The sequence below is a fragment of the Cinclus cinclus genome, chromosome 2 (genome assembly GCF_963662255.1).
Source record: "Cinclus cinclus chromosome 2, bCinCin1.1, whole genome shotgun sequence".
Classification (NCBI taxonomy): domain Eukaryota; kingdom Metazoa; phylum Chordata; class Aves; order Passeriformes; family Cinclidae; genus Cinclus; species Cinclus cinclus.
In genome coordinates, this window is record NC_085047.1 from 28678865 (window position 1) to 28702827 (window position 23963).

At 46.5% G+C, this 23963-nt stretch overlaps 1 protein-coding gene across 1 annotated transcript; it reads left to right on the forward strand.

The window, feature by feature from the left end:
- SIDT1 (SID1 transmembrane family member 1) lies at nucleotides 1-23963 on the forward strand. Its single transcript, XM_062513081.1, has 24 exons — nucleotides 1-77; nucleotides 269-314; nucleotides 3600-3701; nucleotides 4466-4549; nucleotides 4680-4773; nucleotides 5948-6019; nucleotides 6372-6465; nucleotides 7564-7607; nucleotides 11471-11542; nucleotides 12762-12910; nucleotides 13537-13610; nucleotides 14122-14188; nucleotides 14827-14900; nucleotides 15486-15609; nucleotides 16620-16737; nucleotides 17107-17243; nucleotides 18834-18942; nucleotides 19318-19332; nucleotides 20108-20184; nucleotides 21302-21348; nucleotides 22126-22231; nucleotides 22529-22639; nucleotides 23388-23501; nucleotides 23901-23963. The coding sequence occupies exons 1-24, from the start codon at nucleotides 16-18 to the stop codon at nucleotides 23961-23963; spliced, it is 2055 nt and encodes a 684-aa protein (XP_062369065.1). The 5' UTR covers nucleotides 1-15.

Genomic DNA, 23963 nt, shown 5'->3' on the forward strand with positions numbered 1-23963 from the left:
GTGGACATTGCTTCCATGGCACCATTCAGTATTGCATATGAGCTGCTAGTCACCAGGCTGGAGAACTTCCAACTTGAGTAAGTTGGGATGTGAGAATACAAATCCAATTTCTTAATGTATATTTTGAGCATCACTTAAGGGTCCATCTGCCTACTCTTTCCCTTATTTTTCCTTCACAGGAAAAAAAAATATTTTAATCTGAGGGTACTTTGTGTGTATTCCAGCTATGAAAGTTTTAGACTTCAACATTCTGGCATTTGTTTTCTAGGACCAACAAAGCCTTTAACTTCACTGCCAGCCCTTCCCAGCCCCAGGTAAGGAGGAATCCTGTGTAGATTGCTTGTATGTCTTACAACATCCAAGTGATTGATGTGATCTTTTGTTAGAGATAGCAAGTCTTTTATGACTAGGTAGTTTTCTTCTTAGGATGCAGGGAAACTTTCTTACTGTTGAATTTTTCTGTGGGTACAGTGAAGAGGTAACAGTGCTTCAGTCACTCTAGGAACACATTTGGGTCCTCCCAAAACCCATGAGCAGAGGAAATGAATGGTACTGGCACTTCAGGAAGTCCCAGAAATGTCCAGAAGTCCAGAGGCCATTGGACTGCTGCACTTCTGTGAGGTGGTACACATCAGTGTTGTGTTCCTGCCAGTTCTGGCTTACTTGCCTCAGCATAACTTGTCAAGATGCAGTCTTTACTGGAAAAAATAAACACAGAAATAAGCTGTAAAGGTGCAGCAGACTGTTATTTCTTGCTCAGGGCGGCAGGTCAGGTTGCAAGGTGATAAATGAAATGCGTGGTATTGATGCCTAGAGAGGCTACCTAGAACAGAGGCTAGACAGTGTTAAAGGAATAAAGTAGGTATTTATTAAAAAGGCCTTCAAAGGATACACCTTGGACATACAAGAGCCTGGCCAAGGCTGCACCCAAGATGGATGATGGATCACACATTTTCACACTTTTACAAGTTTTGGTCCTTTTACATATTGGGGTTAATTGTCCAATTACAGCTTCAGGTTATGAAGTCTCAGTCTCTCAGATTGCTCTCCTCAGTTTGCTGTTGTTTATACTTCTTGGGCCTGAAGCTGTAGCAGTGTCCTTAATTCTTGGGCTGGAAAAGGATTGTTTTGTCTAACTGAACTGTGAGGAGAACTTGCTAGCACTTTATATGAAGTTCAGAGTTATATACTAATGCAAAATCTGGAAAATATGAAAGCTAAAACTTAAGGCATCAATGTCTGTTAGTTCAGAAGGAAGCACGTATGAGCAGCATCTCCAGCTGAATAGCTTTGCTTCGAGCCCTTCAGATACAAATCCTCTCTTGAATGAAAGTGCTCTTGGCAGTAATTGTAGAAATACAGGAACCTATAGAGTTAGGAAGGTGTGTGATTTACCCAGGCTGTCTGGGACTCTGTTTTTGTTGTTGCTTTGACTGTTAATAACACCATTTAATTTAGGTTTTGTATTACCAGGCATCCTAGCTAATCCTTTTTGCTGTCAAATGTCTTAATCTGGTTTGCAGATTCATGTAGTGTTTTGTACTACAGAAGCATAGGGAATGATGTTGACTCTTAATAAGCGCTCATTACTTAGGATTTTATAATTTGAATATAGTGTTTAGGATATGAAATTAATTTTGTGACTGTGGTCTGATTTTTTTTTTGTCACAATTAACAATATGAGATTTCTGTCTTTTAATTAATAACCAGGTGTATGGAGTAGAAGACTACTTCTTAATTGATATAATGCTGAGGTTTTTGTAAATCAAAGTATTAAGCAGTCTACAGGGGGAAGAAAAAAAAGATGATTTAAAATCTAGATGGATGTTGTAAAAAGACGTTAACAACTGAAGGAAATGTTGTCTGGAACCCAGCTTGTGCCTGAGGGCAGAAGCAGAAATTGGATATGCTTGTGTAGGTGAGAAGCATTGGCTGGATGTGTTTTTAGCAACTTGCAGTGTGTGCAACAGAGAACTGCTGGTCTCAATGGCCTTGTGTTAATTCTGTACCCTGGTGCAAGTGTGGCTTAGAGGAAATTACAGGGGAGTCCTCATGAACTAAAAGGTGGTCCTCATGCACCTAAAACTTTCCAGAGGGAAAAAGTGTCCCTGAGAAAACAAGGAGCTCAGTCTGCCCATGTCATTGCTTGGTGCAAACAAAACGTGCTCTGCTAAGGAAACCGACTCCGTGAGTTTGCACTTTGCAGGGACTTGTGGTTGGAGCCAGCACTCCTTCAGCAGGGAAGGTACCCTGCTTGGAGAGGGGTAGTAGGAATAAATGCTTTAGTAGAAATGGGCAACTTGAAAAAGGCTTGGGTGATTTCCTGCTTATCCCTGGCCTCCCACTTGGGAACCATAATTCCTGGGAATGGCATGGGGGAAGAGAAATGTGAAGCAGGTGGCCCTTGCTCAGCACTAAAGTTTATGTACTAGAAAGGAAGCTCTGCAGTTGGGAAAGTCTCAGGTGGTGATGGTTTTGGAGCAAGGGTGGTGGTAGCTTCCAGTGTGGCAGCAGTGGCTGCCTGGTGGCCATATGGAAGGGAGGAAGGTGGCTGGTGGCTCTCCTCAGCCTTGTGTCCCTCTGAGGGAGTATGAAGTGCCTATTTAGCCCCTTGTGGTAGCTGTGGCTTGGAGCCTCAGCTCTCAGGGTCTGACCTCCAGCTGGGATGATGGGAGCCCTTGCAACAAGACTGCCTCCAGAGGCAGGCACAGGAGGCCCACTTCTCTAGCAGCTGGCTGAAGTAATGCATCAAACTTTTTACTGGACAAATACACAAATAATGATATTGTCTGGGACATCTTTTTCCCAGATCTGAAAAAAACAACTTTTTCTAACCCCATAAATTGTCCTGAGGGCCTGCTCAAAGAAGGAGAGGCCATTCCTTCCCCGCACAGGAAAAGTAGGAAAATTGCCAGATACTAGTGTCTCTCAGTTTTTTTTTAGAGTTTGAATTCTTTTCAAAGCTGAAATGCAAAGAGAAACCCCCATTATGCTTTGCTATCAGAGCAAACAAACAACCCTAAATCCTGCAACTAATATCAGTCATTTATTTGTGAAACTCTTGACAGAGTTTCAGCCATTTGACCTAATACTGTTCACAGTCTGTCTTTGAGGCAACTCATCAGAGAAAGATCTGTAATGTTTTCCATAAAAAAAGTACAGCCAGCAGTATGGAAACATCTGGAAATTGCTCATATCAACATAAGATGGAATGGGGTGTAAAATGAAGTCACTTTAGCATCATCAGGTGGAAAAAAGCTTAAGGGAGCTATGCTGTGTTTTGCATGTTGAAGATGTTTGTGTCAAATAGCATACTGTGCAAAGGGGACAGTTGAATGTATATATTTAATCTGCTCTTCTGTAGGGTAAGGTTTTAATATTTGAATATCTATATATATATTTGAGTATATATAAGGTCTTGATATTTGAAATCAGGTCTTTCAGTAAGGTCATAATATTTGATTTTTTTTTTTTTTTTTAATGAAAACCATCCACATCCAAAGCCCATGTACACCTGTTCAAATAGTGTAGGAAGGTGTTGAAGATACTGCCAAGAATGATTTCTGGATCATGGCTCTTGTACTCTGCTTTCTCTGCAGTATTTTCTGTACAAGTTTCCTCAGGATGTTGATTCAGTCATTATTAATGTGGTGTCTGATGCAGCCTACCCATGCTCTGTTGTCTCTGTCCAGGATATTGTGGTAAGTCCGAGCAGAGAAGGGCCAGGAGGTGCCTGCTAGAGCTGTGTCCAGCTGTGAAGGGTCTGTGCCCTGTAGAGGGAAAAGCCCAAGGCAGGGCTTTGCTCTGGTGATGGTGGTGAAGGGAGCCCCTGAAAGAGGAATGAAAATTCTGTGTGAAGGAGGCCAAGACAGAGATGCTGAGTTCAAGCAGCTCATACAGAGTTGTGTTGTAAAAGGTGAAGAAGCTGTTCCTTTCTAACCTATCCATAGGGAACACATTCCCCATAGGGAATTTGTCTCCCTTGTGAGGTTCCCTGCTGCCCTGTGATATGGGTCTGTCTCTCTATGGAGGGTGCTGGGTGGCATGTTGGTGGCTGAGGGAGGGAACAATGCTGGTCCTTTGACTTCCCCCTGGTTCAAGGCAGCTTGGGGAAATTCTCATTTTCAGATATGATGTCCTTCTTCCTTTCCAGTTCAATTCCCTTTCTAGATATTTCATCCCCTTTCCTGGGGTGTTCTCTCTCATGGAGATTGGCTGTTGCTTGCAGCTGGGAAATAGCCCCATACTTATTTTCTTTTCCCACCTCCCTGAATAATGCAGGGTCCTGCAGTGTAGGACCAGAGAGAGATGCACAATATTCTGTTCCCTTGGATACCCCAGCTGGGGCCTTTTTTTTTTTTTTTTTTTTTTTTTTTTCCCTGCTTTGTGCTGTGTTTGCCAGCTGGCTTCCTTTGCAAATAGTTTGGATGTTGTCTCTGGTTTAACCCTTAGCTGTCTGTTTTAGTGCCCAGTGTATGACCTGGACCATAATGTGGAGTTCAATGGAGTTTATCAGTCTATGACAAAGCAGGCAGCCATAACAGTGCAGGTGAGATGCTGATTTGTGTCCCAGTGTTTTTTGGCGCCTGTGTAGCAATTAAAACCTGATCTCTGGCCTATTGGAGGGGAGAGGCTTTGTGTCTCATGAATTTTCTGTCTTCTTCCATCCTTCTGTGCAGAGAAAAGATTTCCCAGGTGAGCAGTTCTTCGTTGTGTTCGTCATCAAGCCAGAGGATTATGCCTGTGGAGGTTCTGTGCCTTCTTCAATTAATGGTAAATTGTTCTGGGAGGGAATTTGATTGCTGCATCTGAGTGATGGAGCAGTGGGTGTCTTTTGGGACCTTCCTGTGGGATGCCACTGGGTGATTATGTAGGTTTGTCTTATCCAGGTAGTTGTGAGGACGAGTGAAGTATCAATTTGATATTGTTGGGCAAGTTGAAAGTCTTGATAAATGCAGGAAGTGGCTGGCTAGTACAGTGCCTGGCATGCCAGGGTTATGTGCTTTTCTGCAGCACCACTGGTGCCTCGGGAGACACTGGAGACATCCAGGCAATGTTTTTTGTTTGGTTTTCACCTCTGCTCCCTGGTGCTGTACTATTCTGGCTCCATGGAGTTCCTGCAGGGAGCATCTTCTCCTACTGCTGTCTTGGGATCTGTGAATCTCTGAATTTGGGGGAACAGAAAAAACTGGTAATTTTGGGAGAATAATTTTACAAAATACTTGTTTTAGTGTCTTTTCCAACCAGAAAACACTGTGTCCTCTTGCTGGGCAGTGGTAAAATTGAAGTCTCTGCCAGTTGTGGTGGCTGTAACAGGAGTGGGAACACTCCTATTCTCAAAGCTTCAAAGTTTCCTCCCTGTAGAAGAAGCAAGACTGAAACCAACAGATATATTGCGCTCCCTCAACAGCTTTTTACTACTCCCTTGCCACCCTTCCGCCCCAATTTTCCCAAAGAAAAAGAACTGTGCCCTTTGGGGTGTCATTCTCTCCTAATGCTGTCAGCAGAGCTGGTGTGCTAAGCTATGTGGAAACAGAGCAAGTTTCTAGAGTAGCATCCTGCACAGAAGTGTTTTTACTCACGGAGATTTGGCCAAAGGCAAAAATAGGCTCCCACTACCTGTAATGAGAGTCGCTCTCCTTTGGGGATTAAATGAATAGGAGATGAGATGCCTTTGGGATTCAGACATTGAGACTTAAGCAATATATGGAAGACTCAAGCAAGGATTTCTAGTCTGAAAAACAGGTTGTGAACAGGGAGGAAGGTGAAAATGTTTGGGAAAAGCTGTATATTGACAGATCAGAAACCAGTTTAAAGCAAAACCACCCACACATTTTAGTGGAAGGCCAGACCCTGTTATTTTTGCAAGTTCAGAGAACCAAGATCAGTGCCAGAAATCATTAATGTTGATTATTTTTATGTTTGCTGTACACTGTGCATCTCACAGGGAATGTCAACCGTACCTGGAACCTGCAGCGGACAAAGAACCTTCAAGTGACGATTGTGCCCTCCATTAAAAGTCAGTGTCTTTGGGCAGAGCAGTGCAACTTTACAGGGGAACTTGGCACTTCTGAATAGAGGGATATGGCTTGGCCAGCAGTCTCTGAAGGAATGGTGCAGAAAGCACCAGCAAAAGAGAGAAAACCACTTCCAGCCTGCTCCCTTCCAGGAAGGGCTGTGTGGCACACCAGCTACAAGCTGGGGGCGATAATGCTGAACAGGTTCTGTCAATTCCTTCTGAAGAAAGCAAAGGAGGTTTGGAAGGGCTCTTTGGGGCTGGGCATTTTTACAAGGTGGTATTGGGAAGAGTGCTGACCCTGAGAGGTGCTGTTCCTGCTCTGTGAGCTGACTGATCCCTTATCTTTCCTCAGAATCTGTTTATGTCCAGGCCATGTTCTTCAGCTTCTTGAGTTTCCTCTCATTTTACCTTGGCTCAGTGGTTGTTGCTTTTGTGCACTACATTAGGTGAGTTGAGAGGTTATAAAAGAACAGCCTTTCTTCTTCTTACCATCAGGAAGTCCACACCCTGCTGAAAACTGAGGATGAGTGGGGTGGCAAGCATCTAAGCAGAGCAGCTGAAGAAGTCCATGACTATTCAATGGGCTCCTACTCACCATCAGCCAGAAAATACTTCTTCCTCTGCTGTGGGGACCAGGGGAAGGATGAAAATCTAAGGGTCTGCCCTCTAGATCTTGTAGGGCCCCAACCCTGTGTTTTCTTATGTAAGGATGCTGGGCAGCAGGTGGGAATTGTCTAAGGACCATTCTGGGATATGGAGTGAGAGAACATGCTGGACTGGGTACTGCAATAAGTGGCAGTGACACAAATAAGGCCTTGGAGTCCCAAGAATTCTGGTTTCCTTCCTTACCTACTTTCATTGCCCCAAACTTTGGTGTCTGGGCTTGTGTTGAGAAGAATGATTGCATGGGCATAGCTTAACTTCAAGACACATCAATGAAAATACATTTCATTGGAACAAATCAGTGAAATACTTAAGTGTGTGCTCTTATTTGCTGGTATTTTTCTGTGTTCTGGGAATATGTTGGTGGGGTTTTTTTGTTTTTGCTTTTTACCATCTTCTGCTTGACATCTGCATTGAGGGAGGTGATACGGGCTTCTTAAGCATCACGCTAGTGAGTGCCTCTAGATCCTGCTACCCCGTTCAGTAGATTCATACGTGCTTGGTCCCCTGAGCAGGGAAGATGGGTTTGGAAGGGTGGTGTGAGGGTCTCTCCCAACATACTGTGCAATATAAGATGGGATAAGTCATGGAAATTATTGTCCTGCCTCTGGTGGATAGCTGAGGAGGCAAAAAAGTCCTCTGTTGCTTTGGAAGTTAGAGAGGTGGACAGCAAGGAGTCACGGCTGAGTTGTGTCTAGTTCAAACAGTATTTTTCTTTTTTGTTGTTGTGTTTGTTTCTTTTGTGCTTATTTTTATTGGTTTTATTTGGTTTTTTAGAGCTTGCACCATATTTACCTACTGGTGTCCTAGATAATCCTGCCATGGCTGGCAGGTGATGAGATTTGTTGGCTGTCTCATGAGTGCTGTCTGTTGCTTTGCAGGGTTCAGAGGAAAGCTTCAGCTGGGAGATTGAGTCCTGAGCATGGTAAGGTCTCTTCTCTGTCCTGTGACAGCTTTGAGTGAACAGCACAGGCCAGGCAAAGGACAGGCTGTCAGTCAAGTACCTTCTGTCTTGTAGCTGTCTTCCCTGGCAGCTCACTTAGTCTCTGGTGCTAAGGAAAGGTGTTAGAGCTTCCTCTCTGCCCTCACAAGAGAGGGCCTTTGAAGCCAGTTGCCCTGAACCCAGTCTTGACTCCTACCTCTAGGAGCTGCCTTTTAAAGGGGTGAAGGAAGGACAAGCCTTGCCTAGACCTGGCTATAGGCCAATGTTCCTGATGCCAGGTCTGTTGACTTTTAAACAAGGCACTTTTGAGTATATCAGCTCTTATGCTTTAAGAATGCCTCTGCCTGGTTTAAGCATGGTCTTCTAATGTCTTAATTGAATTTAAATGTTAAATTGTTTTTCACTGGAAGTTGCAGACAGACAGGTAAATGAATGACTAACAGAGTTAGATACTGGTGTTTATGATATTTGTGTTGGCATTGGATTCTGTTTACTTTGTGCTGCACCCACATTTCCACAAGCTGCAGCCTTCTGCCCTATAAAAACAGACCTGCATCTAAGAAGCTACCAGTGAAGTGAAAGTGGAATTTTTTGTCATGTGGATGGGAGGCACTGGGAGTTGTTTCTTTCTGGTGAAATGTGGGCATCTTTTCATTTTGATTAAATATTTAGCGCAATGAAGTTCAAAGTGTTGGTGCTAAGGTCATTTGTACCTCTCTCCTTGAGGAAGGGAGGACATCGCTTTGGCAGCATTGAAAGGTTCTTGATGTTATTCCTTTTTTGATGCTGAGTGTTTTCATTTCTCCAGTCTGCTACATACCATCAGATAAGCATGGTAGTACAATTGAGCTGTGTTTAAAGGATCAGCAGTGGAACTTCACTCTGACTGGCATTAATTGGCTTAATATTTCTGCTGAGAACCTGGGGACATTTGAATCCTTAGACTTGCTCTGTCAGCCACTAAGATCCACATATATCCCTGTGTCTGGAATACATGTGAAAGGGTTTTTTCACAACATGAACAGGGAACTGTAAAAATGTCCATAAATATATTCTAATTTTATATCATTTGGGATGGATCCTGCTGTAAAACAAGAGCAGGTCTTAAGGCACTGGAGAAATGGGAAAGACTTGTGTGTTGGGGAGTTTGGGTAAGCTGAATGGACCTCTCCATGGCTGTGGAAGAGCTCCAGGGTGCTGACAAGGAATCACTGTCTAAGACAAGGAGGCACAGTCTGAGCCAGAGAGGTGAGACCAGAAATCCAGGGAGCGCTGCTGATGCTGCAGCTGAGATTTAATGTGCTCAAGCCAGCTTAAGAGCTGCCTTCTAAGGTGTCCTGCTGAGAGGTGGAAGTTAAATTCTGGTGTTTGGAAAGTTCCCAAAGAAGCTGTAGGGCACAGATGCTGGACTTAGTAAGGACTTGGAGAGTAGAGAACTGGGTTGCTAAGCAGGGAGGACTACTGAACAGCATCCCTGTGAAGGGAGAGTGGAGTACAGTTCCTTCATAGTTTACAGCTTTCTTCTCAGAGGTCCCTACTGCTTCTGTGACCTGTCCTCTCCATTGTAATCCATCTCCACTTTCACATACCTGCCTGGCACTTCATGTTGCAGTCACATCCTTTCCTCTGGGGAGGAATCATGTCCTGCCCACGCGCTGTTTCTTCATCTCTTGTCTCTTCAGGGTGTGTCTGACTGATGCTTATAAAATGGTAATTAGCATATTCCCTGTCTTTCAGATCAGTGGACACTCTGGCTTTCTCTGTTGTTTTTTTTCTCCTCTTCCCACCCTTTGGAATTTCTTTTACTTGGGAAGTACCCCTGGATCTTGCCTTCTTCATTACTCCCCATTCCTTTTCCTCACCGAGGAACTGGATGGAAGTGCTCAGCAATGTGTCTTTGCCATTGGTCTTGGAATGTCCGGCCACTCCATGTGCCTCTTTGCTCTTGTTATCCATCTTATTTCTGGCTTCCCTGGTTCACTTTTTCTTTTTTTGAATCCCATGGCACACCTTTCCTTCTGCATCCTCACTATCTGGTGGAGGCAATAGTTGGAGGAACCAGGCCTGGTGTGGTACATTTGCTTTGCTGACTCACTCTCACAATGGGAAGTGGGATGGAAATTAGTGGGTGAGCTGGGTCCAAAGTGGCTGTTAGAGACAGGGCAGAATGCCTTTTCTCCTTGGCTTGCCTGCTTTGTGCAAATTTAAATCTTTGGTAACTTGGGAGAGAAGGTTGACAGGTCACTTGAGAGAATAAAGCCTGTCAAAAATTAGGAGGGAGTATCCTCATTGAACAGGACTGTCAGACCTAGGAACTGTGCTTGAGCCTTGCTGCTGTGAACACAGGAAAATGCTTCTGCCCTCTTCCCAGTGATCTGGATTTCCAAATGACTTTTAAAGCAACAGGAAAAGCTTCCGTGAGCAAGGGAGTTTGGATTGGAGGTGATGAGCAGAAGCTGCATCTTCCTCCTGCAGCAACCTAAAACAACATCCTGTCAATCTCAGCTCAGGGCTCAAGGGCTGTTACCTGGGGGCTGAAGTGTGCCAAAGCCCTGCCTCTGGTGCTCAGTCCATGCCATGTTCACTTCTGATGCTCCTCTGAGCTGTTTATTTTCTCTGTTAGAGGGATGGGGCAGGAGTATAAAAGAGACAGAATTTGAGATCAAGTCTTAGCCCCCAGCCCAACAAGCACAGCAGACATGCCAAAAAAAAAAAACCCACAACCAAACAAAAAACAAACAAACAAAAAAAAAAAACCACAAAAAACCCCAAAAAACAAACAGAAATTGGGATTTGAAATATCAAATATCATTGCTGTATGGGTGCTTCCCTGACTTGACGTCAGTCAGGGACAAGTTTTAGATCTTTGTACGTTTGTGTCTAATGAAAATGGTATAAAAACCTATGCAAGGTGTTACAGAAATGCCCAGAATTTCCAGCTGGAAAGAGCACTCTGCCTGTGCCTGTCAGTTTGAGACCAGTCATGTACTGGGAAGCCAGAGAAGCAGCTTGGGAAGCCAGGCCATTGCCGGGCTGCAGTAAGGCTTTTAATACTAAGCCATGTTCTGCATTGCTTTGCTGCTGACTGACCACATGATATTGTTGCTGAGGTAAAGCTTTAAAGCAACTTTACCTGTCTCACTGTTTGTCACTGCTGGAAAATGTGTTCCTGCTGCTCTTGCTTCCCTCCCTTAGGGATTCAGCTGGCTTTGTTTCCTGCCATGTAGGTCAGCTGCTCAGATCCACCACTGGAAGCAAAAGGAGGGAAGAGAGCACTTCTCCTTGCTTCATATGTGTGGGCAGGAGGCAGGATGTTCCTAGCCCTCAAAGGCTTGCCCTTCTTTCACCAGCACGAGATCATTACCACTTTTTGCATAAAACATTTTTTTTCCTTTCTCCTTGATTGGTTAAAATGATGTAGGAGCTGTCCTGCCTAAGTCTGTGACTCTTCAGGGATAGCTGAAGGTAGCAGTATATGAAGAGTTGCATGAGATAGGGAAGGAGAAGAATTAGAAATTCAGAAGGCTGTTAAGAACATAATGAGACTTGCTCTAAAATTTACCAGTCTTGCAGCCCCACAGTGTTATCTGTACAGGGTGCTGGAGGGAGGCTTATACTACCATTCTCACTGGCACCTTGTGTGAGGCGGCTGAAGGGAATGGGTTTCCTTCACACTGCAGAACAAGGGTTTCCCTTTTGCACAGTATGCTCTTGAGGGAGACTGCCATCTGTTTAGAGAAATGTTCCTTTTATCCAGCTCTTCAAGCTGTTTGTATTCCTTTCAGAGACGTTTTGAAGCACTGACATGAAACTAACTGTCCCTCCTGGGTCTGTTTCCATTGTAGGATCTGGGATGATGACTTCTTCACACCCCATCTCAGCCAGCACTCCTGAGGGAAGCAGCTATGGTGCTATTGGTACAGTATATTCCAGAACTGGGGCACAGGGAGGCTTCTCCCTGGGGTGGAGGAAGGCACTTTTAGGGTGATTTAACACCAGAGGAGAATAAAGCTGCAAGCTACTTTAGGAGCATCTTGCAACTATTAGGGGGGGAAAAAAGCCTCAAACAACCAAATTGCAGTTTGTGAGGCTCAGGTTGCATTTTGGGGAAAAGCATCTACATAATAAAAGTGGCAAATCTGAAAGAGGTGCCCCAAGAGACTGTCATTGGAAATGTGTCTTAAACAAAGCTACTGTTGCCTGAGAGCTGTGGGTGACCATGCTGCTTCAGACAAGACATGTACTAGTGACTGAGAAAGGTCCCTTGCAGGCAACCTTCTATAAGCCTATTAGTAGCTCACAGCCTGCCTTTAAACCAAAGCATGCCTATCCCTGGGAGGCTGAAGGGTTGTGTACCATAAAGCACAACACAGAGTTTCTTGCCTCCAGGGGCTTCACTAGGGAAGAAATAATGTCGTACTGCCCACAGGTGAATCATGCCCTGGCAGCAGAGGAGAAAAACCTTCCTAAGGGCTTAATTACCATTTTACTTCTCTTTCCCCTTTTTCCGAAGAAATCTTTTAAAAGCATTTGGGAAATGAGGAAGAAGCCTGTGTTCTGCCCATGTAGATGTGGGCAATGAGCTGGGAGTTGCCCAGCCTCTGGGAAGTGCAGGCAGGTCCTGCTGACCTGTGTTTGGCCAGTAGTGGGGATGCAATGGGAACAAAGCCAATACTCTGCCTGCTTTGAAAAAATTACTTTCTTCTTTGCCTTTTGTTCTAGAGTATTTTTAGAAAAGCTTAGACATATATAAACCTTACATAAATTCTGAAGGTTAACTAGGTGTGTTTTTGACCCGTAGCAGTCTACTTCTTTCTCTACAGCTATTTGTCTTGTCTCAGAATTCCAGCTTTCAGAGCCCGGGCTAGCAGAGAGTAGTAAATGTTGAGAGATTAAAAGTAATAAAATAAAAGCAGACTAAAAACTAAAATGCTGCAGAGAGGGGAAGGTAATGGCCCTTCAGATTGCTGTTAGCTGATCACCTAAAACTTTTTGGAAGGTTTGGGATCAAGGAAATTTCTTTTTCCTGAACTGGCCATATCAACTTGTCAAAGCATCAAGGACAGCTTTATTCTTGCTGGGCACAGAGGGGTTTAGCGCTTACCCTGCCTGTTTCCTTCTCCCTGCTCTGGCCAGAAGAGTCCAGCTCCAGCGGTGGACGTCAGCTGTCCTCCCCGGAATGCAGGCCTCCAGCTGGTTCAGACACAGACAGCTCTGTGGAGGAGGAGAGTGACTTCGACACCATGCCAGAAATTGAGAGTGATAAGAACATCATCCGCACTAAGGTATGGCTGGTGTTGCAGCTGTGGTCCTTGTACTGGTCCATGGGCACGTCCAGGCCATGACCAGAACTGGTCACTTCACTGAAATCTCAAAAATCCTGTTCCCTTTCAGGGTGGATTTCATCTAATACAGCTGAGTGTGCTTGTTAGTCTTTTTTTCAGTCACTGAAAGTTTTCCCACTGCGATAAGAGTGCTGCTCTGAGTGCTTTAATATGGAAAGTCAAAACGTATTGGGGACTATTGAGAAAGGAGGAAAATGCTCAGAGAGTGTTCCAGAAAGTTCAAGGAGGTGTGAAGATAGGGAGAAAATAATCTGCAACAGTAGGTGGCTATTTAATACAAGTAGTGTGACTACAATGGATATACAGAGCGGCTTTAAGCCAGCAGCTCTCAAACTCCCTCCCTTTGTGAATCCTCCATTGCTCTGTGTGGTTGGAGCCATTCCTAGAGGTCAGAGGATTGTGCAGAACTCACTCCCATAGAATGAAGGCACACAGTGAGTTCACTGTGTAAAACCAGTCCAAATACCACCAAGCTGCAAATATGTCAAAATCTTCTACTGGCATCTATAATTTACATTGGTTCTTTTGTGTTTAATTCTGTCTTTCCCCACCCACTAATGTTTTAGGTATTCCTCTATCTATCAGACTTGTCCAGGAAAGACCGAAGGATTGTCAGCAAAAAATACAAAATCTATTTCTGGTAAGGAGAAGGGAAACTGGTAAGGCCCAAACTCTGGACCTAGAGTCTCTGATTGTAGTGTGTCCATACGCCCATCTTCTGAACCACGTCTGAACTATCCTGTTACCCATTCTGACCCTGTTCCAATCAGTAACTGCAGATCCCACATACCTCAAGCAAGGATATTTGTGGATCAGTGCACACATGATTCTGACAATGGATTCTGTTTTGCGTCATCGCTTTTAAGTGTGGTAACAACCAGTGCACTGGAATGTAATGGGAAGGGGGAGAAACTGGCACTAAAACACATGAGCTTGTGGCTGACATCCTGGCTTTTCCTGTGCCCTTAGCATTTGCCTCCTGCGTGCATGAGCACATGTGCTCCTCTGCTTCAGGGGGTCACAATGGGATCATAACCCCAGAGCAGTGAGGTGTGTACATTCCTCCACGAGCACTGTGGGGCACTCTTTTGGGTATGCACCCCTGGTCTTGGTGTGTGTGTGTAACTGCTGCTGCTGTCTCCCCTCCGCAGGAACATCATCACCATTGCGGTGTTCTATGCCCTGCCGGTCATCCAGCTTGTCATCACTTACCAGACGGTGCGTTTGGCTCCATGGCTGTCCCCTCTTAGTTTAAACTTGCCCTGTGGTTGTGTTGTGCAAGGATGATAGTCACAGTGAAACTGGGATCACCCAGGAGTTCTGCTCTGTGTGAGGAGCAGTTTACCTTACCTACTCTCGTTGCACTGTGTTGATGTTACAGTGAGCTTGGATCGTTGGGTGTTGCGCTGCTGTTTCTGCTTGGGAAGTGCTGCTGTTTTCCTGCTCAACTAATGTCTCATTTGGATCCTGTTTCATTTTAGAGACAGGAAGAATTTGATGTTATCTCTAAGAGACAGCTGAAAGCAAGTAGTAGTGTTTGGTGTGATTTTTCTTCCCTTCTCCCAGGCTTTGCTATCCTGCTCTTATGCAGATATCTGCAAGCAGGTCTACTAGTGGGGGGGGGTTGAGAGCACACAATGTTTCCTCTGAAGACCATTATCAGGTCTGTGGCCTGTGACAACATCTTGTCCCACCCTAAAAGCTTTGCTTGCAGATGCCAGTACTCCCCTGTGCCAGTGCTAGAGCTAGGCTGTGTCCTGGTACATCTTGTCTTTGTGTGGTGTTTGCATGGGGCAACCCCCCCCAGAGCTGGGAGGATTTGCTAATGCCAGGCCTCCCACCTGCTCTCTCTCCAGGTAGTGAATGTGACAGGCAATCAGGACATCTGCTACTACAATTTCCTGTGTGCTCATCCCCTTGGGGTACTGAGGTGAGTGAGCCCTTTCATCACTGCATATTTGTCTCATGCCTTCTGAGTTATTGTCCTGTGCCCGGGTCAGGATTTTATGCTTGCCAGGCTCACAGTAGCAGTGTTGATAAGACCACTGGGAGTTTAGGATTCTGATCTTTGTGCTTTGCTCACCAGTGGTGCTCTGTTGCAGCGAGACACCCGCACCCTGGAACTTGTGGCATCTTGGTGCCCCTTGCAAATGATTGGCACAGCAATGAGGTGCTCCTGTGCTCTATTGGACACTTGTACCCAAGGAGCAGCAGGTCAGCAAAGACGTTCAGATCGGTCCTTCCAGTGTAGCATTTCTTTAAATTAATGTGTGAGTGCAAAGAAAACCCAGAGTTGGGTGTTAAATTAACTGGGACAGAAGTGTTAAATTAACTGGGACAAGTGAACTATTCAAACTAAAATTATCATCTAGAGTGTAAAATTGCAGTTCGGCAGCTGCTGAGGTGGAAGGTGGTAGAGGGGGGGAGCAAAATGGATTCAGCTTATCACAAACCATGGTTCTTCAGCTTCCTGCTGCTGTGCTGCCTTTGTCTTAAACCTTCTTCTTTCCTGCAGTGCCTTCAACAACATCCTCAGCAATGTGGGCCACATGATGCTGGGCTTTCTCTTCCTCCTCATTGTGTTGCGCAGGGACATCCTCCACCGTCGGGCCATGGAGATGAAAGATATCTACACCCTGGTAGGAAACATGATTGCCTGGGGCTGAGTGGAGGCAGGGAGGGTAGAGCGAACTTAAAAACCAGAGTGATACACAATGGGTTTCCACTCGTCTTCTTTGCTGGAGGGTTAAAAGAGGGTTCCTCTTTTTTTCCTCCTGTGCAAAAGGGTCTAAGTGGGATGCTTATGTTCCTGCACACCTCAATTCTTTACTGCTTCCAGTATGTCCATATTGCTATGGTGGTGACCCAGCCCAGGCCTGTGAAGACAAGGAGATTAATAGAGGAAGGACTCCCATGGATCTAGTTTTTGCTGCAGTACTTGCTGTGGAGGAACTGGGACAGTATGAGTGTCCCAAGATGCTTCTCTTTATAGTGAAGTTTGATTTGTCTTACACAAGAGCTGTTTGTGATAACTCAGAGAAATTTGGCTGCCTCAGTCTCTGAAGCAGAGCTTCTTGTAGCCAGAGCTTCTGCAGTCTCTTGGAGAGGATGGAGCAGCCCTGTGGGCAGAGGTGCTGGTGGTTTCTGGAGACAGCTCTGTTCTTATGGGCTTGGTAGCAAGTAAAAGCATTAGCAGTTGTAAGAGTCTGCTGCTTGTGGTTTTCAAGTGAAATCTTGGCCAAATTGTGATGGATATGCCTTCTCACATTGGCTGATAGGCTCTGATCAGGTCCTTCTAAGACCCTACTGACCACAAGAGTAATTCTGGTCAGTCTTCTCTCAGTTTTGGGCAGGATGTAGCATGGCATGAGGTACAGGACAGAGATTTTCAGTCTCATGATGTCAGTATTAAGACACTGAGGTTTTCAGATCAGAACTTCAGCATGATTAGCTTAGGTTTACTGTGTGGATTCACCTGGCTATGCCATGTGTCTAAATCCAGAGCCTGTGGTTGCACACAGGACACTGTGGTGCACATGTGACTGGAAGACTTGTCTAGGAGTTAGGAGGGATGAAGTGATGGAGAATTGAAGTTTGTCTGTCATCAGGACACTGAAGGCACTTACTATACAGCTCTGCTCTCTTCCAGGACTATGGGATCCCAAAGCATTTTGGTCTCTTTTATGCTATGGGCATTGCCCTGATGATGGAAGGGGTGCTCAGTGCCTGTTACCACGTCTGCCCTAATTACTCCAATTTCCAGTTTGGTAAGCTGAGTTTCCTTTCTCCTTTTAAACTGGAGGTAGGATTTGCCACGTTCTGTCTCTTGGTGAGTTGCTGGCATTTCCCATCTCTCTACCCTTACAAGTCACCCTGGAGCCTGCTTGTTTCAGTCAGGAGGTTGTGATGCCCTGTGGGCACTTATTTTCTGATCCCCTTTAGTTTTTGTTGCCCCAGAGCATGGAAGATGTGCTACTGCGAGGTGGCAAAGCATCAAGTGCCATATAGTGTAGTGCAGCAGCTGGGCCAAACCCAAGGCTGGCAGGCACAGATCTGATGCTTTGTGTGTCCTTGGAGCAGCTTTCTGGGGCCACTGGCGTAACTGTTTGTGCCATTTGTGTTGTGTCCCTCCACAGACACCTCCTTCATGTACATGATTGCAGGACTCTGCATGCTCAAACTCTACCAGACCCGGCATCCAGACATCAATGCCAGCGCCTACTCTGCCTATGCCTCGTTTGCTGTGGTGATCTCACTGGCTGTCCTTGGAGTGGTATGCCTCCCTCTTACTTGGCTGCTTCTCTGGGAAGGAGGTGGCATGGCTGGGAACATGGCTTAGGTGTGAAAATGACTGGGGAAAGCAGCGGATTAGGATAAGAGTGTGTTAAGCAGCTGTTAGCTTTTGAATTCTCAGTTCTGCTGGGCTTTCTTCCTTCCTTTCCCTGAGTTTTCAGGTAGGAGAAGAGCAGAACAGTTTCCTATAGGTGGGCTCTTTTTCTGGGCTTTGCCCACCACATGTCATCCTTCTCCAGAGGAGAAATTCATGCATCCAGATATACATGTCCAAGCGCACAGATGGTCTTCCTGTGGCATGATTCACACTGGAGAATAGAGGGGAGAGGCTGGCTGGGTTTCCAAGACAGGTATCTTATACCTAGTTGCTTGTGCCTATTTCTCTCTTTTAGAATATTCCATGTTGTTTGTCACAGCTCCTGCAGTTGATTTTTCATATCTCTGAAGAGGAGCAGGGCTAGGATAATGTCTGGGGGGCTCTCAGGCAAATATCTGGAGTACCTGCCCATGGAATGGCACTGGGGCAGAAGCTACAGGACTTTGCCCGATTGCTCATAGCATTGCAAGTACTGAGCTGGGCTCGTCAGAATCCTCAAATTGTGCTTTACCTTGGAGGTCTCTGCTTCTCTTCTTTAGAAGGACTCCTTTTCATTCATCAGTAACTAGGCAAAATCCATGGAATTCTTGCTCTGAACTAGCAGCTAGATCCCAGTGGACTGTCAGCTCCTCACTACCACATAATGCAGAGGTCTCTGTTTACAAGACTGTCTGTGGGATAAGGCATGCAGGAGGACCTGGTGGACCTGGAACTTTCCAAGTATCTCTTGATAGGTGCGGTAGATCTTGACAAGGTTCAAAACACTGAGACTTTATTATGGATTGCTCTGTCTTCTTTTGTGGGATGCTTTGAAGCTATTCAGTGGAGCTTGAAAGCAGCATGTCTCCCTTGTCCCATTCATGGAGAGGTGGCTTTTCTGCTTGCTTTTTGGTGTGTGAGTTTTTTCCTTGGTCCACACAAAGTGAGAATTTCAGGTCAGTGCTTTGCTTCGGGGTAATGAAGTGTTCACACACTGATGGCAGATCAGAGTTTCTGGACTCCTTGTATGAACGTACTTCCAGGTTACTTCCAGTCCTTAAATAAAATGAAAATACACAGTAGGAGCAATTGCCTGCAGAGCAGCTCTATCCTTTTTGGTGTACTTCAGTACAGTTGTTAAAAGAAATGGTCAGTTCCCTGACTGCCTTTGTAAAAATCTACCTCCTCGCCAGAGAGCTGCTGCCCAGCTCAGCAGAGAGAGCTTGCCTGGCCTTTGAGTCCCTGCATTTCTTTTCCCTGGGCCAGCTGCTGTCCATCCAGCCTTTTCTAAAGGGGCATTCAGAAAGAATGGTCTCCTGTCCAGGATGCTGAGCTCCTCTTGCTTCTCTGAACTTTGTTTTCTGGTTGGAAGATTTAGGGGTTTTTTTTCTGTGTTCGTTGATGTTGTTTAATGTCCCACGGTGATACAGGACAGGAAAGGATTGTCCTGCTGAAAGAGGGCTCAATTTACTTTTAAAATGTCTTTGCTTTCAGGTGTTTGGGAAAAATGACATGTGGTTCTGGGTTATTTTCTCAATGATCCACGTTTTGGCCTCACTAGCTCTCAGCACCCAGATCTACTACATGGGTCGCTTCAAGATCGGTGAGTGCTGTGAACTGAACCATCTCCTCCTGGGTGTGTGGGGGCCTCCTGTCCTCACCTGCCTGTGCAGCACAGTCCTGTGTCCCCTCTTCGGGCTGCCCTGTCCTCTTATCCATCTGATGCTTTCCTGGCCTCTAAAGTTCTTGTGCTTCCCATAGCAGTGGGGATCAGCAGGAGCTGTGTGCTCTGTGTGGCAGGACTGCTGAGCTCTGAGGGAGCTGCCATTCAGCTGCAGTTCTCCCTAGTGCTGTGCTCAGAAAGGTGACCTACACCCTGTCATGCAGCAAGGTGGGAGAGGGTCTGGTGGGGAGCCTGGCTCTTGTGCTCTGCTTATAAACCTATTTTTTCTTCCTCTTATGCCCCTGTCTGCCTCAGATGGCCCTGACTCAGGTAACTGTCCACAGCTTTCCTTTTCTTCCTGTTGAACCGATTGTGCTGAGGTGTAGCAGCCACGGATTGCGTGGATGTGTGTGGGGAGGCAGGATCGTGTGCCACCTGGGGTCAGCTTTTGGGAAGTGAAACTAGTTTGCCAGCAGCGCTGCCAGTCCTGTTCTTGGCAGGAAGGGAGTGATCCTGCACAAGGGAACTCAGATCATGGTGCAGGGGCCTTTTCAAGCTCTGTGTTGTGCCTAAAGGGGAACATGCACATTCATGCATGTTTGTCTATCCCCACTGCCACTGATGTCTCTGCAGTGAAGCTTCTGCAATGATTTTGAGAGCAGGAGTGCCTTGAGTATGCTCTGCTCCTCTACGACCCTCTAAAGCCTATGGGGCCTGTTTCTGCTGTTTCCCTGCTCTGGCAGCTTGTTCCATGGAAGGGACTTTTCCCCCTTCCTACATACACACACCTCTCTTCCAGAGATGGGGTTGCAAACCCAGCCTCTTCACACATACAAGCAGGGCCTGTGTGAATTCTGGGCAGTGCTAGTGTAGAGGGGGTTTTTAAATTTATTTTTGTCATAACCTCTTGTTCTGGCCAACTGTCATCCACATCCTGTGGTGGATGCCCTTCTGCTCAGCACAGACTGCTTCCAGAGAGCAAGACAGGAATCTGCTGACACCTGGGGTTCTCTATTGACAGCTGGTGGGTGTCAGCTTCTTCCTCATAGGCATTTAAGAGCTCACTGTGCTGCCTGTTCTAGCTTTTTATCCTTTCCTTTGACAGACGTGGGTATATTTCGGCGAGCAGTGATGGTGCTGTACACAGACTGTATCCAGCAGTGCAGCCGACCAATGTACATGGTAGGTGACTTGTCATCCCAGCACCTCTCAGCAATTCTTCACTTCTTTAGGAAATATGCAGAGGAAAGAGGTGGGGCTGTTTGAAAAAGTGATGGTCCTCACTTCCCTGTTTGCCTTCCCCCAGAATGGTTGGGTAAGTGTAGGTCTCTGCTGGAGTGGTTTACCCCCAACCTCCAGGCCTCCCCTGATCTCAGCCTTGGTGAATAAAATATCAGAGCAAAGGTGATAGAAGTGTGACAGGATTTGCCTTTGCACTTGTCCTCTGGGAGCATCCATTCAGAGGAACAGGTATGAGGCTCTGTGCAGTCCAGCCTCTCTGGGGAAGGCTGCAGCTATTTTGGGCCTGTGGCTTAAGCAAAAGTAATTGCTATTTCTGCAGCACCTCAGGACAGATAGCAAAAAGTTAAGAAACGGTGGCTGTTACCTTGTGTCCCTCTGATTGCTTTCTCCTTAGCAAAAAGTGCTAATTACAGCTTGAAGCCACATAGAGTTTTTATCCATATAAGCATCCTTCTTCTTAATTTTTTATTTATTCTCCTATCTCTGAATAAGCAAATTTGGTCCACTCAGGCATGAAGTAAGCTTGGCCACCCTGAAACAGCTACATCATGAAAGCAGCTGTAAGCATAAATGCACATGCCCCACAGATTTAATCCTTCTGCCTGCTGTTGCTGAAGTGCTTACCCAGCTAATGGTGAGATGGCAAGAAAAAACAGCTCCCTGAATATGTGCAGGATGCTGTCCAAAGCATCCCCTGCTACCTCTTTCAAGCACATCCTTGCTCTCTGCAGTAATTCTTTTGTAAAACAGTGGGAAGGAAGGAATCTAAAGAAAAACAGTAGAAGCAGTCAAAGGATTCACAGAACCTCCTGAGGCTGATCCCTTAAGTGCTGAGCTTGTCCTTTTTTAGATGCTTAGTCTCCTTGCAACACTTTCCTAAAATTTTTGAGGGTCAGAGCAGTATCCATCTGATAAAAGCTCCCACAGAGCCAGGTGCCATGTGTGTTTGCAGGAACTGGACTCCAAATGCTCATGTAATGCTCTCCTGAATTTCTGAGGCAAAGGCCTTTTTGCATACTCTTTTCATTTCACATGATCATCAGTGTCTTTTCTCCAGGACAGGATGGTACTGCTCATTGTTGGGAACCTAGTCAACTGGTCCTTGTAAGTACTGGAATGTTGGTGCTTTGTGTATTTGTGCATGTGGTACTGGGACACAGGTGGCCTGGAGTGATGGGAAGATGCAGCAGTGTCTGTGCAATAATCCTGTGCTGGGGCCCTTCTGACATGTTTTGGCAGGAAGGCTGATCTGAGGGGGGCAGGCAGATCTGTAGGATGCAGTGCAGCACTAGAGCTACATGGAGCAACATGGAGTGTTTCAGCTGGGAGTGTCTCATGGCTCATGTCTGAGCTTGTGCAGGGCTGGCCTGGTACTGTGCTGCTGTGTTGTGCTTCCCATAGAGCTGGGGCATCTCTGGTACAGCCAAGGTTCAGGAGACCTGGCAGACCCTCAGTCACAGAGCCTGGCTGAGCAGTAACTGCATGGGAGGAATCAGCTCTTGGATGAGACGTAAAATCATTGCCCCAGGTTCATGCTTTTCACTAAAGCTGCTTCTCAGGGATGTACCTTCTACCAAATGTATGGTGTAGGGCCAGATCCTGCCAAGTGACGTGTGTTTAGCCATGGGTTGGAAGCAATCCAGGGCCCTTGCCTGTCCTTTGGAATCTCTAGTTGCTTCAGCAGCTGACCATGGCTGAATTTCCTTGGCTGGGAACAGAGGCAAACAGTGCATTTCCTCCAAGGAACTGGGAAGCTGTGGCACTGGTGCTGTGTCCTGCAGTCCTGGTTGGGGGTAGAACAATGTGTGTCTGTCAGTTTGGGGAGGTACCCTGTCTCCAGTGAAAGAAGCTGCCTGATGTCCTTTCTATCCTCTCTCTCAGTGCTATCTTTGGTCTGGTGTATCGGCCTAGAGATTTCGCCTCCTACATACTGGGAATCTTCATTTGTAACCTGCTGCTGTATCTGGCTTTCTACATCATCATGAAGGTAACAGGAGGCAGCTGTAGCTGTCCTTGAGGCCCTGTCTCCAAAGGGAAAGGGCCTTTTATCTGGCTGCAATTTGGGTTCCTGTGGTGCTGCAGAGGGATGTGGAAGAACCTTTGTGGGGGTCTGGGTGGGACAGAGTGTTGGGGAGGTATGGTGTGTAACCATTTCAGTGGCGGCTGGGCTGTGTCTTTGGGGGGTGGGCAGCCCTTCACAAATGCAGATAGTACAGGCTGGTGTGTGAGCCCTGTGGATGGCTCTGTTCACTGGAAAGAAATCAGAGTGTGTCCCCGTCTGCAGCTCCGCAGCTCTGAGAAGCTCCTGCCTATCCCCATGTTCTGCATCGTGGCCACAGCAGTGATGTGGGCAGCTGCCCTCTACTTCTTCTTCCAGACCCTCAGCAGCTGGGAGGTAAATTTTCCTTTTTCTGTTCTTTTGTCTGTCTCTTTCTCATAATCTTTCCTTCCTGGTGTTTGTTTTGCACAAAAACAATTCTGGAGAAGAGTCTTGGGCTGCTCATGGGGAGCTGAAAGGGTTCAACTGATTTAGCAGACTTGTGAAGGAAGCATGGGAAGCTGTGCTGAGCCAAAAATGACTGTAGCTGTGTAGAGGCTGTTTATAACCAGGTGATCTGGAGATGACTGGTCCTTTCCAGGGGACAAAGGAGGAGCTGGGGATCTGGAAGGGAAACTGGGAAAATCCTGACCACTGCTGGTAGAAGACATTCCTGGAGCAGATGGCCACCTGGAGTCAACCAGGTCAACCTGCCTGGGGTTGTTAGGGCTCTTGGTGACCTGGAAGGCCATTAAACCCTGACTGGGTGCCTTCTAACAGGATGTCACATCCATTTCCATGGAAATGAGGGGCTAGCTGTAGGGTGGTCTGGTGGAGGCTGTGCAACTTGTGCTGTGCAGGACCTGAGATGTGGAGACCAGAGGGTTCCCCTTGCACGTGGGTTGTGGTCCCACATCCATTCTGAGGTCCAGGTATAACACTGTGTTGTTTCTGGCCTGCCCATACCATATTTCTAGTCAGCACAGCACCCTTTCCTGGATCCTGCTTGGAGGGTTAAGACAGGGTGGTCCCTATAAGGCCTAGTGTGGCCAGTGAGGGCCCAGTAGGGGTGGTATCAAGTCCTGACCCTCTGCCTCCCTCCTAGGAGACTCCAGCAGAGTCCCGGGAAAAGAACCGGCCATGCATCCTGCTGGGATTCTTTGATGACCACGATGTCTGGCACTTCCTCTCTGCAGCTGCCTTGTTCTTCTCCTTTCTGGTGAGTCCTGCTGAGCTTCCCACTCTGGTGGATGACCTCACCTTCTCCTTTCACCTTGCCTCCCTCTATCCACATGGAGCTGTAACTGCTCCAGATCTCACAGAAGTGCCCCAACTCCTCTGCTTGGCTCTGCCTCCAGACATCCTTCACAGTGGGATGCTCCTTGTCAGTGGGATCAGGCTTTCTCCTTTACCTTATCATTCTCCCAGTGCCTCCTGGCCTCAAATTCTCTCTGGGGCTGTGGGTCACACAGCTGTTGTGGGGAAGCTGAGAGGCGGCTGTTGTGACCAATGACTCATGGATTTGTGAACACCTCCCATAAAGGCAGGGCCTGAAGATCTGAAAGGAAGACTATCCTGGCTAGTAAGACCTGAATCTGGTTTGCACTTTCCTCCTCAGGTCCTGCTGACTCTGGATGATGACCTGGATACGGTGCGCAGGGACAAGATCCCAGTGTTCTGA

Coding starts and splice junctions, on each gene's coding strand:
- SIDT1 (XM_062513081.1), top strand. CDS start 16: ATGGCACCATTCAGTATTGCATATGAGCTGCTAGTCACCAGGCTGGAG. Junction 6,466..7,563: donor GCTTTTGTGCACTACATTAG/GTGAGTTGAGAG, acceptor GTTGCTTTGCAG/GGTTCAGAGGAAAGCTTCAG. Junction 22,640..23,387: donor AGACCCTCAGCAGCTGGGAG/GTAAATTTTCCT, acceptor CCTCCCTCCTAG/GAGACTCCAGCAGAGTCCCG.